This window comes from Anthonomus grandis, chromosome 1 (genome assembly GCF_022605725.1).
Source record: "Anthonomus grandis grandis chromosome 1, icAntGran1.3, whole genome shotgun sequence".
NCBI classification, from domain to species: Eukaryota; Metazoa; Arthropoda; class Insecta; order Coleoptera; family Curculionidae; genus Anthonomus; species Anthonomus grandis.
The window spans coordinates 35277672-35292392 of record NC_065546.1 but is presented as its reverse complement, the minus strand read 5'-3'; the positions used below and the strand labels follow the sequence as shown (position 1 = coordinate 35292392).

General features: G+C 33.3%; 1 protein-coding gene across 5 annotated transcripts in view; it reads right to left on the bottom strand.

Annotated features, from left to right (window-relative positions):
* The window catches only part of LOC126733491 (ankyrin-3-like), a 165867-nt gene extending 151811 nt beyond the window's left edge, over positions 1 to 14056 (bottom strand). Inside the window, exons 1-4 of one of the 5 annotated variants that reach the window (XM_050436854.1) lie at positions 13922 to 14056; positions 12034 to 12310; positions 7587 to 7764; positions 7297 to 7531 (exon numbers count right to left, since the gene is read on the bottom strand). In XM_050436854.1, the coding sequence (XP_050292811.1) occupies positions 7297 to 7531; positions 7587 to 7764; positions 12034 to 12247 (627 nt within the window). In that variant the 5' untranslated portion in view covers positions 12248 to 12310; positions 13922 to 14056. Of the gene's footprint in view, positions 1 to 7296; positions 7532 to 7586; positions 7765 to 12033; positions 12311 to 13921 lie in introns of those variants that run through there. The other 4 variants (XM_050436845.1, XM_050436798.1, XM_050436817.1 and 1 more) reach the window with 4 other exon arrangements.
* Positions 14057 to 14721: the final 665 nt, after the last annotated feature.

Here is a 14721-nt window from a genome sequence, read left to right as displayed (position 1 = left end):
GAAAATTGTATTTTAAATTGTTGAATTAGTCTAAAAATAAACATTAAGGAAATAAATGATTTTGAATCGTCGGAAGAATCTGATCAGAATTTTGTTGATTCCGAGTTATGTTGATTCCGACACAGACTTTTAAAGAAGATTTAATTGAAGAACGGATAAAGCCCAAAAATCAAAACTATTTTGATGAAACCGTGTCCCAATTTAATAGAATAGAATTTCTGGACTATTTTAGAGTAAATCTTGAAGTAGCAAATAATCACACAACCTTAAACTATATTAATAATAAACAGCTATTTCAAGGTTCTAGTATAATTTTTTTTTGTTTATGTTTGAATTTTCCCATTTCCCACTGGCATTAAAAAGTGAGGTTATTTTTCTTCTCCACTCAACCCGTATTTGATGTCGCACAGACGGTTTCAAATCGATCAGAAGTTGTAATATTTTACGCATGCTCATCAAGAATGGTTTGGAAACAGTTTCAAACTTGTAAGAAATTTGCAGTGAGAACAAACCTTATGTGAATCGGTACGACTTAAGAATTTCTATTTGTAGGCTTTAATTATGTCAAATATATCATAAATGGAAACAAGAAGATATGGATGAGACATTAACCAAATTATTTAGGAGTTCAATGAGGATTCAATGAATAGATACTACAGTCTACCTAAGCCAACGGTATAGCGTCATTTTAAAGGAATAAATAAGAAGGTCAAATTTGGAAGGCCCAAGGATTGGACCGAAAACATAGAAAAGGAGCTGGTTGTACACGTTCTTAATTAGGAAACAAACTTTTTTGGGCTTACTGCAACTGCTTTAAGAAAACTTGCTTATCATTTAGTAGAAAAATATAAATTATCACCCCTTCTTAATAGAGAAAAGAAAATTGCAGACAAGAAATCGTAGTAAAAATTCATAAAGGATAATCTTTGCTTATCTTTACGTACTCCAGAAGCGACATTGGTGGCTAGGTCCAAGGCATTCAATAAAGAATGTGTTTATGGGTCCTTTGATAAATATGAATTACACAAAGTTGACGAAGCTCGATCAGTAAAATAAAAGAAAAGCGGTTTTTAATAAAAAGGAATTGGCATTAGAAATTAAAAAGAAGAGATACGATTTTGTCTCATTTGTGTTCTATGCTGTATTGTTTGGCTGCCCTGATTTGAGCCTGATTATTCTGTCAATTCGTTTATGTTTCTTAGGATTTCTATTTTGCATTTGTCTCCGTTTTTCCATTAGGTCAAGAATATCTTGTGTCATCTATGGTTTGTCTTATCTTTCTGTGTTTTACAGATGATTTTTACTGATGTTTGTTATGATCTCTGGTATGGCACTTCCGTTTGTTGATCGACGTTCACCTCGTCTTGTTATAGTTTTTGGATGTTTTGACTTATATGTGATCTGATTAATTTGTCCATTTGTGAGGACAATTTTCGCAGGTCGCATCGTTTCTTGTCATCATTGTTATCGTCTTTAATTTTATTTTAAATTTGCCCACTAAACGGTTATGATCAGATTACATATCTACACTAGGTATGTTTTGGGATATAAAACTATTTCGGAATCATTTGTTAATAAATATAAATCTATTTGAGTCCTATATAACGAAAAAGAAATCAATTTTTCGACATAAAAACCTAGCTGAGATCCAAATTCCATGATTAATGATAATGAATTTATGCTTTCCGTATGTATTCATCTAAATTAATGCATCAAAAAAGTATGATTTTATGATTATTTAAGCACAAATATCAATTCAATACGGTGTACATCACCGTATGTCAAAATCACGTTGGTGTACTGCTTGGGTACTATGAACATTACTATCAACTGAGCAACAGATTTTTTTAAACTTTTTTAAACTCAAATAATAATTGAAAAACCCATCATATAAGAAGTAGGTAACTAGGTCTATTACCGCTCTATCCGTCTCCTACTTCGTCAATTTTACTATACCTATATTAACCTAGTTATTACATCATCACCATGCACCTACGCCAAAGAACGTTGCCTGTCGGGCATAAAAAGCCGCAATTTGCAATTTTATGTGCCGGCTCGGCGTCCCTGTTTGTTACTGCCAGGCAATAAAAAGACAATTTAAAAAGTTTGTCCAGTCCTTGTGGCTCCAGGATTATCGACTGTTTTGATAAAGGGGTGGGTGGTGGGGAATGTTACGGCATCTGGTGGAAAATGGAAAATCCAGGGGTTTTCTGGATAGAATGGTGGAGGCGGAGCGGATTTGGTCTTGGGAGAGTCCAGAAAAGAGTAATTGTTCGAGCATTTAAATATATTAATCAACGGTTATATTGTTCTTTTTTAAGGCAATCGAAATTATTGTTCATTTATTCTAGGTGGTTGAGGAACTTTTCCAGGCATTTAGGAAGATATTTCAAAAAATTATTGGTTATTGCTTATTTATTCCAAGCGAATTTTAGACTTTATTCCAAAACTTAGTTTCAGGAAATTCAAAATATTGTTTACTTATTCCAGGGACTATATTTCTTACAAATTATTTATTTCCACTAATAATAATTTAATTTCAGAAAATAGTAGTATATTTTTTAGAAGATTGATGATTTCTATTGAACGTGGAGATTGAGAGGTTAGTTTACTAACAAAAAAACACAAGGTATCCGAGAAGAAACAGTGCACCCTGAAAATCTTGAAAAATAAATTATTCAGCAAAAAACGACCGAATTTAATATTGAGGGGGACATCTATTGACCGAAATTGCGTTTCTCTGACGTCACTCCCTCACCCCCAGGCCATTTAATAGGAGTTCAGTAATACGTTGCATTAAAGGTACTTTTATTATTCTCTACATAGCCCTATTTTTATTTTGTTATTTTATCAATTCGTTCTCAAGAAATATGAATAAATGTGAATACCAAAAATTAACTTTATTTTAAATGGAAAAATATCTAACACCTATTTTATTAATTGTTGAAAATGATCTCCGTTGACTTGCATACAAAAATACAATTGTTGTTTAAAAGTCTGCGCACATTAGCGAACATTTCGGGAGTTATTAACTGACATTCATTAACAATCCTATTTCGAAGATTTTCAAGGGAGTTAGGCTTTGTGGCAAAGGCTTTGGGTTTTAGATTAAAAAATCCAAAGGGGTAACAGTTACTCTCGGATTGATGGCGTCTTATAGAAATTCCAAGTAATTTTCAGCATTAAGATTTGTATTAATAAAAAGCTAAGCAATATCTTCTAGGTTTCCAGACCATGCATTAAATGTTTGAGGTCACTGCGTATGTGTCTCTCGAAATAAATGAGGATTAGTGTCGCTCCCGTATCAACAGTTGGTATTGACTTCACCTTGTAAATAAAAGGAGCCTTCGTCTGAGAAACAGACATTGTAAAGCAAATTTTTCTCACGATTTAACCTATTACTAAAGTACTTACAAAATTTTACACGATAATCAAAATAATCTTCATTTAACTCATGTATTAGTTTGATTTTGTAGGCATGATATTTATTTTTCTAATATTTTGTGAACGGTACTTTTAGATATGCTAGATCTAGTAGCTATTTTTGAGCAGATCAATTAGGTTCCATCTTAAAATGAACTAACACTGCAATTTCCAGCACTTCATTTCTCACTAAATGTTGAACTTCATTTTTTCAGTTTTGTACTAACTCTTTTTCTTGAAACTTCCTCATAAAATCCATTACATATTCTTTTATCTGGACGATAACCATTAAAATCACGTACTGCTGCTCTAGCACACCTATTTTGATGATAATAAAGACACACCAACCCAAATCTTTCTTGCAGCCTATAAACCATTGTTATCAATATCAGGACTAGATTGGAGAAAAAAAATTTTTGAAATATTATGCTCGTTTCTCAAATTAACGTTTATAAAAATATTGACGGTTTTTTTTAATACGTACAAATAAAACCTCTGCCTAGATATTTTAATTTTTTGATCTATATCTATTTAGGCTAATTATATATTTTACTCTATATTTTAGAATGTTAATGGTTTTATATAATCTATTGAATATACGAATATCGATTAATATAGATAAATTAATTGATAATGAATTATTGTTGTCTATTTGTGCAAACTATTTTTCAATGGTATTGCAATCATGGTGTCTCCGAAACTAAATAAAGCTCTTATTGGATACAATGCAGCGAATTATAGATTAATTTATGTCAAAATGTTAAAGTCTCCACAACCACCACTCATTTTATACTAATAATCTATGTCTTAACATCGACATCCCAAGCAGCAGTAATAAACGCATTTTATGGTCATCTTGAAAAAGATCCTCACCACTATCCCAAACCGTGACCTACTCACTACTGATCCGAGGAGATTTTAATAACAGAGTCAGAAAAAGCTTTGGACAACATCGAATATACTATGGGGCAGTTTGGACTGGGCTAGAGGAATTAGAAGGGATAGCGCCTTATAGCATTTTGCATACAACAGAATCTTGCAGGTACTAACACTCCATCAAAAATGCATGGCCCCTTGCATCCATCAAAAATTCATGGCCCTGAAAAAAGTTTGAAATATTTAGGAGGACATGAAACCGTAAAAAATCGTACATTACCAACCACCTGAACTACCAGACAGCGTAAACCATGGATATTTGATTTAATTCAACGTAGAAAAGCTATTAACCGAGAAGCAGACGTAGACCATACTTGATGCCCATGATATACATCGCCAATATTTGTAAAGAAATAAAAGAACATAGAAATAGAAATAAGCCTAGAGGCTTATTTAACAAAATAAAATTGCTAACAAGGAAGTTTAAACCACAGAACTACTCTGTTTTGGACAAAGAAGGAAATCTAAAAACTGATATCGATGTAATCTTCGAAACGTGGAGAATCAGCTATGCACATCTGTATATACAGTGTACAGGAACGAACAGACTCCACCAGAGAATTTATGGTCAAGCAATTATCCCAGAGAACTTTCTACTTACTACTTTTTGGTAAGTAAATGGAGAGATTCAGTGTTAAAGAATAACAAATATCTAGGAATTAATACCATACCAGGGGAATTTCTTCAGATGTTGATATAAAGAAGCGTATAATTTTTTTACTCTGGCCAACTGACTGGTTTACTTCAATATACGATCATTACAAAGAAAACCACTACAAAGTGCAAGAACTATCGAACACTCACTAATATCTCACGCCAGCAATCACCTCTCCAAACCCTATTTAGACCGCCGAATAGCCCGAGAACAGGCAAGCTTCGTAAAAGAAAAAGAAACTAGAGAACAAATACTAAATCTCTCAGATTTAGTATTTGTATTGAGCTTATTAATAAATATAGAAAATATCAACCAACAATCAACCTGATAAATATGGGAGCTTGACCTCTATGAATCAAATATAGTAACTGTTCCTTTAAAATAAAGGTTCTCAAAATAATGTTGAGCGGAACCAGGAGTCAGGAAGGCTGTATCACCCTACCTTTTTAAGATATATGGTGAATTATATATAATATAAGATATATGTGATAAGAAAGTCTTTAGATAGATAGTTTGGCGGCAACCATTATAATAGCCGGGTAAACATCACCAACTTAAAATTTGCTGACGATACCACCCTCATAGCGGGTGGAATATAAAAGCAACAAAGTCGTCTTAAAAATTTATTTAAAAAACACTAAAATACTGATAACACTTTAATAAATTTAACACTTTACAATTGACTGATTTTAAATCAACATGACTTATGTATGAGGTGTATAAAGTACAAGTCAGAAATGCGAAAGCGCATAGTCATAGCACAAAGCGCTATGAGCCGGCTAAAATATGGAAAGACCGCTCGATTTTCCAAAATATAAAAATGAGACATGTTAAAGCTCTTGATATTTTTATATGTTGCTGAAACTTAGGCTCTACATGGTTCTGAATGTCAGAAAATTCCGAATACCTTGGGCAGTTTCACACACTAACGTTTCAATTTTAAAATTAATTGAAAATAAAAACCAACCCAGGTTAATAATAAACTCAGAAAATAAACCCAGGTTATCATCTGCCTATAACGAATTCTTCAGTTTTTTGGTCACATAGCCCGCCGAGGTGAAGATAATTTAAAGAGACTTATATCTGGGAATGTTACCGGTAAAGAACCAGAGGTAAATTGCCGAGTAAATGGATCGATCAAGTACCACAAAACACCACCCGCTCATTCTATCAAGCTTTTTCGACATGCAGAGGACCGAATAAAATGGAAACAACTAGTCGAACGTATAGGAGAAAACGACAATGGTCAGCAATGATAGAGCGACTGGAGCCAGAGATATTTATCAGGACGTTGTTAGTTTTTGGAATTTAGTCGGGGCACGAGAAAAATAAGACAAAAATAACACAGGAAAAGAAATGAAATAATTATACAAAGTATATTTGCAGTTAAAAAACAAAATAATTAGATAATTATAAAATAATAATTTTCTAACTTCTTTAGTACAAAAACAATAAAATGGTATAATTTTTTATATGTCAGAATATCGATAGTTTCCTTTAATGCGATTAGACAGAGTCTCTACCTTGACATTTTAATAGCTTGATCTATATCTATTTAATCTAATTATATCTTGGTCTATATTTTAGAATGTCTAAGGTTTTCTTTTACCTCATTTTCCTCTATCTCCGACTGTTTCCTTGGACTCTAATAGGGATTTATATATCTAGATAAACTAATTAGTGATGAATAATCTTTGTCTATTTGTCAGGACGTTAATAGTTTTTTTTTAATTTACGCCTGGCACGAGAAAAATAAGAAAACAATCACAGAGGAAAATAAAGTAATTAAACAAAGAAAATTTGCATAAAAAAAAACAAAACAATTAGAGATTTATAAACGATAATTCTCTGGATTCATTGGCATAAAAACAAATTAATGTCATCATTTTCATTTGTCAGAATATCGCTAAATAATATAGATAAATTCCGTCAACGAGATTTCTATCTAGGTAAAATAATTTTTTTGCGTTAGTACTTTGATGGCTAAGAAAAATTACGTTAAAAAATGTCCCTAATGCTTTATAAATTTCTAGGCTACACCGAGGATAGAAACAAGATATCCTGGCAGCCGTCGAGACGCCCTATACGACGCCAATCGCCGCGACGGCGTCAGTTTTGTACTCTCTGCAGCCAGACTTTTAGGCTCTTACTATCTAAAAACCTGATGAGTCAGCAACCTTTATATGGAGAGATTATCCTCATAAAAGTAGGTTAAATGACGACAACCAAAGTCAATATAATATGTGCCTAACCTTTAAAGCATAATGTGCCCTTTTACTTACCTGATACTTATTTTCTACCCCTTTCAAATTAATAAATTGTGGTGGCGTGGGCCTTTTGTCATCCCTGGAAGGGCTTTTTTCAAAGGGAGATCGGTCCTCTGGCACAGCTTTCCTTGCGACAACCTCTTCCATTTCCATGTGTAATTCTCGCTTGTCCCACTGCCGCTCTTGATAATACTCCTTTTCTTGCTGGAAATCCTTTTCCATATGCTCCTCCACGTATCCATGGTAATCTCTATAAGCAAACATTATTTTTTTACAAAACTTTGGTAAAAGTCGTTGATGCTTACCGGTGGATGCCTTGAGAGTCAATAAAATGCAGCTGGTAAGTATGCGGTATCCCGTGAGAGTCCAGGTACTGTCCCGAGTCGCGTTTTTCTTGTTCAGATCCGTGTTGCTCGTGGTGGTGGTGGTGGGTCGGAGTATGAGGGAGTACCGGATAGTGTTGTGGAGAGTGACCGGCATGACCTACGGAATGAAAGAAGCTTATTGTCAGTATTAGAGATCCAGAAATCAGGAGGTTATTTGGAATATTCTTAGATTTTTCCAGACACTTGACGAGATTTTTTGATGGCATCCATTCAAAAACTGTCGAGTACACCGTAAAACGAGCTTACTTTGGCACTTATTAACTGGTCTACCTTGGCAGTTTGTCACATGAAAACAAGTAAAAATGCCTAAAAACTATTGGAGAAAACTAGGGTCATGTTCCTACAAGAACTATACTGAGGATGATCTTCAAAATGCGTTGGCGGCCATTAGGGGCGGCAAGGGTCAGGCGGCAGCAAGTTTACGCTTCAAAATTTCACGCAAGACACTTCAAAATAAGTTAAAGGGTCAACATAATCGGCCTCCAGGTCACCCAACCATATTCACACCTAAGGAGGAGCAATTACTTACAAAGAAATTAGTGACAGTGAGCGATTAGGGGCTTCCGTTTTCAAAGGCGGATATTTATTGCTTTCCAAATACCTGCAAAGGAAGGGTCGCGCGGTTAAGGAATTTAAAAACAATATTCCGGGACATGATTTTCTAGAACATTTTATTATTCGAAATAAACTGAGTGTTCGTTTGGCAACAAACATTAAACGAACTCGTGCGGCAGTAGGTCCAAATAAAATTGTCAATTTTTTTGATAATTTTAAAGATGTTTTACAAGATGCTGACCCTTGTTTAGTTTTTAACTATGATGAAACTAATGTTCAGGATGATCCTGGTGTGAAAAAAGTCGTAGTTCCAAGAGGAACTACGACTGTGGAGAGGGTTCAACAATATTCAAAGGCCCCGATCAGTATTATAGTGTGTGGAAACGCTGCAGGCGATGTATTACCCCCAATGATCCTCGACAAGGTCGGTAGTCTATACGAAGATTGGACAAAAGGAGATCCTCCTGGAACAGTCTACAGCCACACATCTAGTGGCTGGTTCGATATGGATCAATTTGAAAAGTGGTTGTTCGAAATTCCTTTACCTAAAATTAGAGAGATTGACAATCCTGGAAAGAAAATCCTTGTTATCGGAAACAATTTAGCGTCTCACCTAAAAGCTTGTGACGAAAACAATATAAGAGCGTTCCCATCGAATAGCACTCATTTGATGCAACCACTGGATGTTGCAGTATTTACACCAATGAAAAAATAAATAAAGAGAGATTTTGGACAAATGGCACAGCGAAACAACATCCAATGCTTCAATTTCAAAAGAATATTTTCCGAAACTCTTAAATAGATTGTGGATTAGAATACACGAAAATGTGTCAAACAATTTAAAGTCAGGCTTTAGAGCCACCGAACTCTGTGCTTTTGATCCCCAGGAAATTCTGAAAAGAATTCCAGGCCGTACATTAGAAGTAGCACCGAAAAATGCCCAGGAGGCTCTAAGTGGAAGCCTAATTGAATTGCTTCAAGATATGCGAGGTTCAAATACAGAAAAAGGCACTAGAAAGCGTGACAAGAAAATAGAATCCGGTAAAGAAATTAAGGTAATATCACAGCTTCAAGGACCATCTAGCAAACAGCCATCTACAGAAGAACCAGTTTCTGGCTCTTCAGGAACCCAACAATTTTTATTAAGAAGTAGACGATGAAGATAACAATGCAAAGAATGGATTTGTGGGATCTGTAATGAACGATCCATTTTATGTTTGTTCCTTTAGCACAGACCGCGATTTTGACAGTGATGATTCTGTGAAAGATGCTGACTTTTCTTGCTGAAGATATGAACCTTTTGATTTATTTTTCTCTTTAGTTTTTAAAAAATATGTTCGTTTTATGTTCAGAATTTATGTTTAAGTTTAAAGATTGTTTTGGTTGGAATAATGAATGAGTGTATTAAAAAAGTGCCTTATACCTTTAATAACTTTAATTTAAAAATTAGATATTTTGATCGAACTCAATGCTACTCCTAAATTCTACGATTTTTGAGTGCCAAAGAAAGCTTTAAACAGCCCCTACATTAGTGTGAACTGTATTCTAACACACATACTGCCAAAGTAACCCCAAAAATCCGCCTACTTTGGAACCCTACTTTTTTTCTCCGATATGGGTTGATGAAATCTACCCAAATTCGGGCGATCTACTGTCAGTTGGACACAACGCCTAATGCAATTTTAAAAAGTTTAAGTTTTCAATCGAATTTGGATTTATAGTGCCAGAATAGGTCGAAGCCTGCCAAAGTACAAAAGGGCTTGGTACAAATTTTTGTCTTATTTCCAATTATTTTATTGACTTTTCTCAGGAAAATGAGGTCATTATTTATACTTGGCAGTTAATTGTAGTTTTCTTTGTTTAATTAAATAACAAAAATTAATTTTTTTTATTTAATTTCCTCGAAAAGTATATTATTCCAGTGAAAAACTTTTTAAAAATATATTATCGTAATGGTTGTCGACTATATATAAATGAATTTCTGTCAATTCAATAAGATAAAGCTGTCGATGGTTTCCTGCAGGTATTAACATTTAGATTTACATATATTAGTATAAACTTCATCATCAACTGTTCATCAACTGTTCATGCAATCATTAACTGTTCGGTAGAATATAATTTTCTTAATTAATTCCACTCCATCCATGTTAACCTCAGCGAATAAGAATAAATATTTTTTTTTTTTTTAAATTAGTTAATAATTTTCTAGTTTTTATTCATCATATAGAATATCGCAAGAACAACCATCTAACACTCGTGTCCAGACAGGCCGAGTGCAGAGCGGTGTTACGATGATTAATCTTGGTCTTAGAACATTGAAAGGCTAGAATTAGAATTGCCATGGAACTTTGCTTGCAACATCTCTGATGCAAAATGCTAAAAGCTTATATAGAAATGGCAAAAAAACAATTCATAATGTCATAAAAATTAGTAACTTATTTTAACAGACACAAAACAATACTACTGTTTCTCTTTAATAAAATATGAAGTATTTTCTTTAATAAAATATAATAACATACTGTATAAAGAAGTCAATATTTAAAGTTAAATGAATGCAAATAACGTCCCTATATTAGAGAAAAAAACAACAACATCGAAAGGCCGCGTGATCGCATTGTTGATTTTACCGACACAAGGAATCTTTACCAGTGACGTCGTCAAAAAGTATTTACATGATAAATATTTATTAATAATAGATTATGCTTTAAATTATTAACAATATTAGCGTTTATGAACGTATACGTTTATTTAATGTACTTCATTAGACTAAATGTACCTATCCAATAAAAAGCATTTTTATGGAAATTGAATATTCTATAATTATTATAAATTTCTTTATAAGTTTCTATTATTATACGTTTATGACGACAGTATCATAATGTTATGACAGTATCTATATTTACTTATGAAAAGATCGGCTTGAATCACTTTTTACACATCCACATTTTACCATTTACAAAAACATTCAAATCAGATCTTTTCCGTTTTTAAACCAAAAACTAAAGAAAAGACACAGAACTTTACAAATGCCGAATGTAAACACAAAGCCGTTTGACAAGATGACATTTCGCAAGATAACATCAGTTATCCCGCAGTAACACCGCAAGCATGTTGCCATTCCAAATTTTTTACAAGCGGTTTTAGGAATAACAATTTTAATAATTTTTCCTTGCTTTAAAGACGTTATTTTTGCGCTTAGAATAAGATATATCTATATTTCTACTTTTTATTTTTAATCCAAAATCTAACACCAATAAGTTAAATTAACATTATTAACATATATGCATCGATATATAGCTAAAAATTTCCTCTTTTGCAAACGTGGATAAACTTGACAACAGAGAATCGATGAATCTGTTTGTAAACCAAACACTACTCAAATAAAATTTAGTAGTTAGTATTTCAATGTTCTAGGCTCTTGGTTGAAATTTAAGTTAAAAAAAAACATTGCAAGCTAAAATACAACCAATTATGACAATTTAGAAAAACGTGCAATTCTTTTTCTAAGAGTTGCCTATCATGCTGAAGCGCGTCTTGACCTCGAAAATCACTTTACAGACAAAAAACGAATAAGTCATCCACCGACAGGATTATCGATTAGAAAATTATAACCCATAGAAGGTCATTTTCCTGTAAATCATTGAAGTATATATAAGAAGTATATATAAGGAAGAAACTTAAAATTTGACAAGAAAATATTTTGACTGAATTTCACCTTGAACTTGACTGTTATATGAATTTTAAGAAGAACAAGCAAAGAGTTATATTCTCCTTTACAGTATAATCTCTCAAAACTAAAATTTAAACTTACCTAATTTAGGTAAATGAATCTTGGTGCCATGCTTCTCTTTGTGCTCCTTGGATGTTTGAAGCTCTCCTCCGCCGTCCTTATGATGTTTGTCATGCTTTTCATGTTTGTCATGCTTATCATGTTTTTCATGGTGATGGAAGTGGTGCGGATGGGGAACGTGATGGTGGGCTGCCTCCACCAAGGTGGGCTGAATATGGGTGACGAACTGTGCCATGGTGTGCCAGGAATAAAATCAAATATGCCTGGATGCTACATTTTTTTTGGATAACAATCTGCTCTGAAACCCCATAAAAGAGAACAATCAAAATTTATGAAGGGCAAACGTAAATGACTGACCCGAATATTAAAAATAATTATTTTGAATTAAGATTGCAAAAATCTATTTTTAGTATATTTTTTCAAAACATCTGCTGGCCCGAGGCATAAAAAAACGAAAATATCAACAGAAAAAACTGGGTTATTGGACACGACACTACGGGATGAAAAGTAATAAATTCTTGAGACTTTGTATATTGGGGCTTTAAAAATAAGTCAAATTTCACACCCTTCCTCAAAGGTTGAAGTGTTAGCACAATATAAGCTCTCTTTGATTTCAAATATTGGTTCAAACATTCCGTAATAAACTGCCTAAAATTGATTTATAATGGCAAAAGTCAATTTCAAAAGCTTTAAACTTTGTGATTTTGTCCTTTCCGTGAATAAATGCAGTTTATTTATTCGCAGGTTTTCACCTTAAAAAACCGTTTATGCATGCTCCATTTTGACGTTTATCGACGTTATCTGCCAACGTGTTGAAAGCTGCGCACAAAACGTCTTTGCAGTAAGTACATAAACAGTCAAACTTTTACGCAGCAATTTCCAATATGACCGCCGTTTTTTTTTTATAGCGGGCATAAAATTTAATTGTAATAAGACCGAAGGGTCAAAAGTTAATCATCTGCAACCCGCATTTATTCGCAGATTCTCACGGTAAAAAAAATGTTTTAAAATACCCGGTTTTAACATTTATCAATGCCATCTGCCAGTACGCCCGGATATAGTTTCAATATTACTTAAGAACATGCCTAAAATTTATTTGTAACTAGACCAAACGGCAAAAAGTGAATCATAGCAGCTTTTGATTTCGCTCGTTAAATTGCATTTAATCGCAACTAAAAAATCGTTGAAACATGCTTTATTTTGACGTTTATTAACGTGATCTGCCAACGTATTGAAGGTAGCAGCCAAAACGTCGTCGCATTGAATACATAAACAATCAAACTTCTACGCAGCAATTTCCAATATGGCCACCTTTGACGATTTCTAATATAGTTTCAAACTTTTCTTCATAAAATGTATAACATTTAATTATAATAAGTCTCAAGGGTCAAGAGGTAATCATAAAGGCTTTCCATTTTCTAATTTTTGCCCTTTAAAACCGCATTTATTCGCCGATTTTTACCCTAAAAAATCTTTTGAAAATATGACGGTTATCGCAGTGTCATCTACCAGCGCATTGTTAGTAGCATATAGTGGACCAACATATGGATACTGAATAGTTATTATAATATTAATTGTTATATTAAACAGTGAGGTCTAATAATTAAAAAAAATAAATGACAGGGATAGAGTGTTTCATATAAATGGAATACATCTTATAAATTCTTGCCTTAAGAATTTTTTTCTGTTTTCATAGCTCCTATGCTTTCAATATGCAAAATATTACTAAGATAGAGTTACTAAGATATTATTTTTTTAAATTAAATTATTATGATGAGCGTCAAATACTATAGCTATAGGGCTTGCTATACACTTAAAATGCCACTTAAATTAAAAAACAAACATGCAAACTTTATCCACATGAAAGCCATTTTACTTACATCAAAAATCTGGTCACAATGACTCTTACCTAAAATATGTTATAAATATGCATCCCCATACTAAACCACATAAAACTGCACTTTTGTATGAAGATATTACAGCATAAGTATCAACAAATTAAGTTAAATTCGCTCTTCGCTTATGGATCCACTACAGCTACTAATGGGCTCTGTTGTAGTGAAGCTGTAGAGGCGTAGACTGCGAAGCTGACAGCTACTTTCCCGCCCCGACGTGAAACTTCCAAGGCGCGTTACAATTTACAGGCTGGATCGTTAAAAGTTCCCCGAAATATACAAAATGTATTTAGGTGTTTAGCCAAGCCGCAGAGTTTAAAAGACAGCAACTAATAAAAAATGGTTCACAAGAATCTTTTTAATGCTTGTTTTAGTATTTGTTTTTTTTCTTTAAGTACAATTCATCTTTTTATTTAGTTTATTTTTTTCTTGTTGGTTATATGCATCCAGAGCAGGTTAAAGATTGGGTTGGGTTGGGTTGGGTTGGGTTCAATTATATACAAAATCCATAAATTAGAGAAGATAACAGAGAAATAAGAGAAATACTACATGACTATGCATACATATATGAGGGAATAATGTGCATTATTTTTTTTTCTTCTTTTTCTTTTTTTTGTTCTGTAAAGAAAGTCCAACATTTTTTTCTGGCTTTATTGGGATTTTTTCAAAAAATTAATGTGACTACAGGATACCCTGTACCCTGTACAAAATTCGGTGCAAATATTCTAAGATCGTTTTGTTGGAGTTAAAATAAGACTTTTTTTCCTGTAAGCATGTGCTCTAAAATGCACTGCCTCAGACCTACAGCCTACGC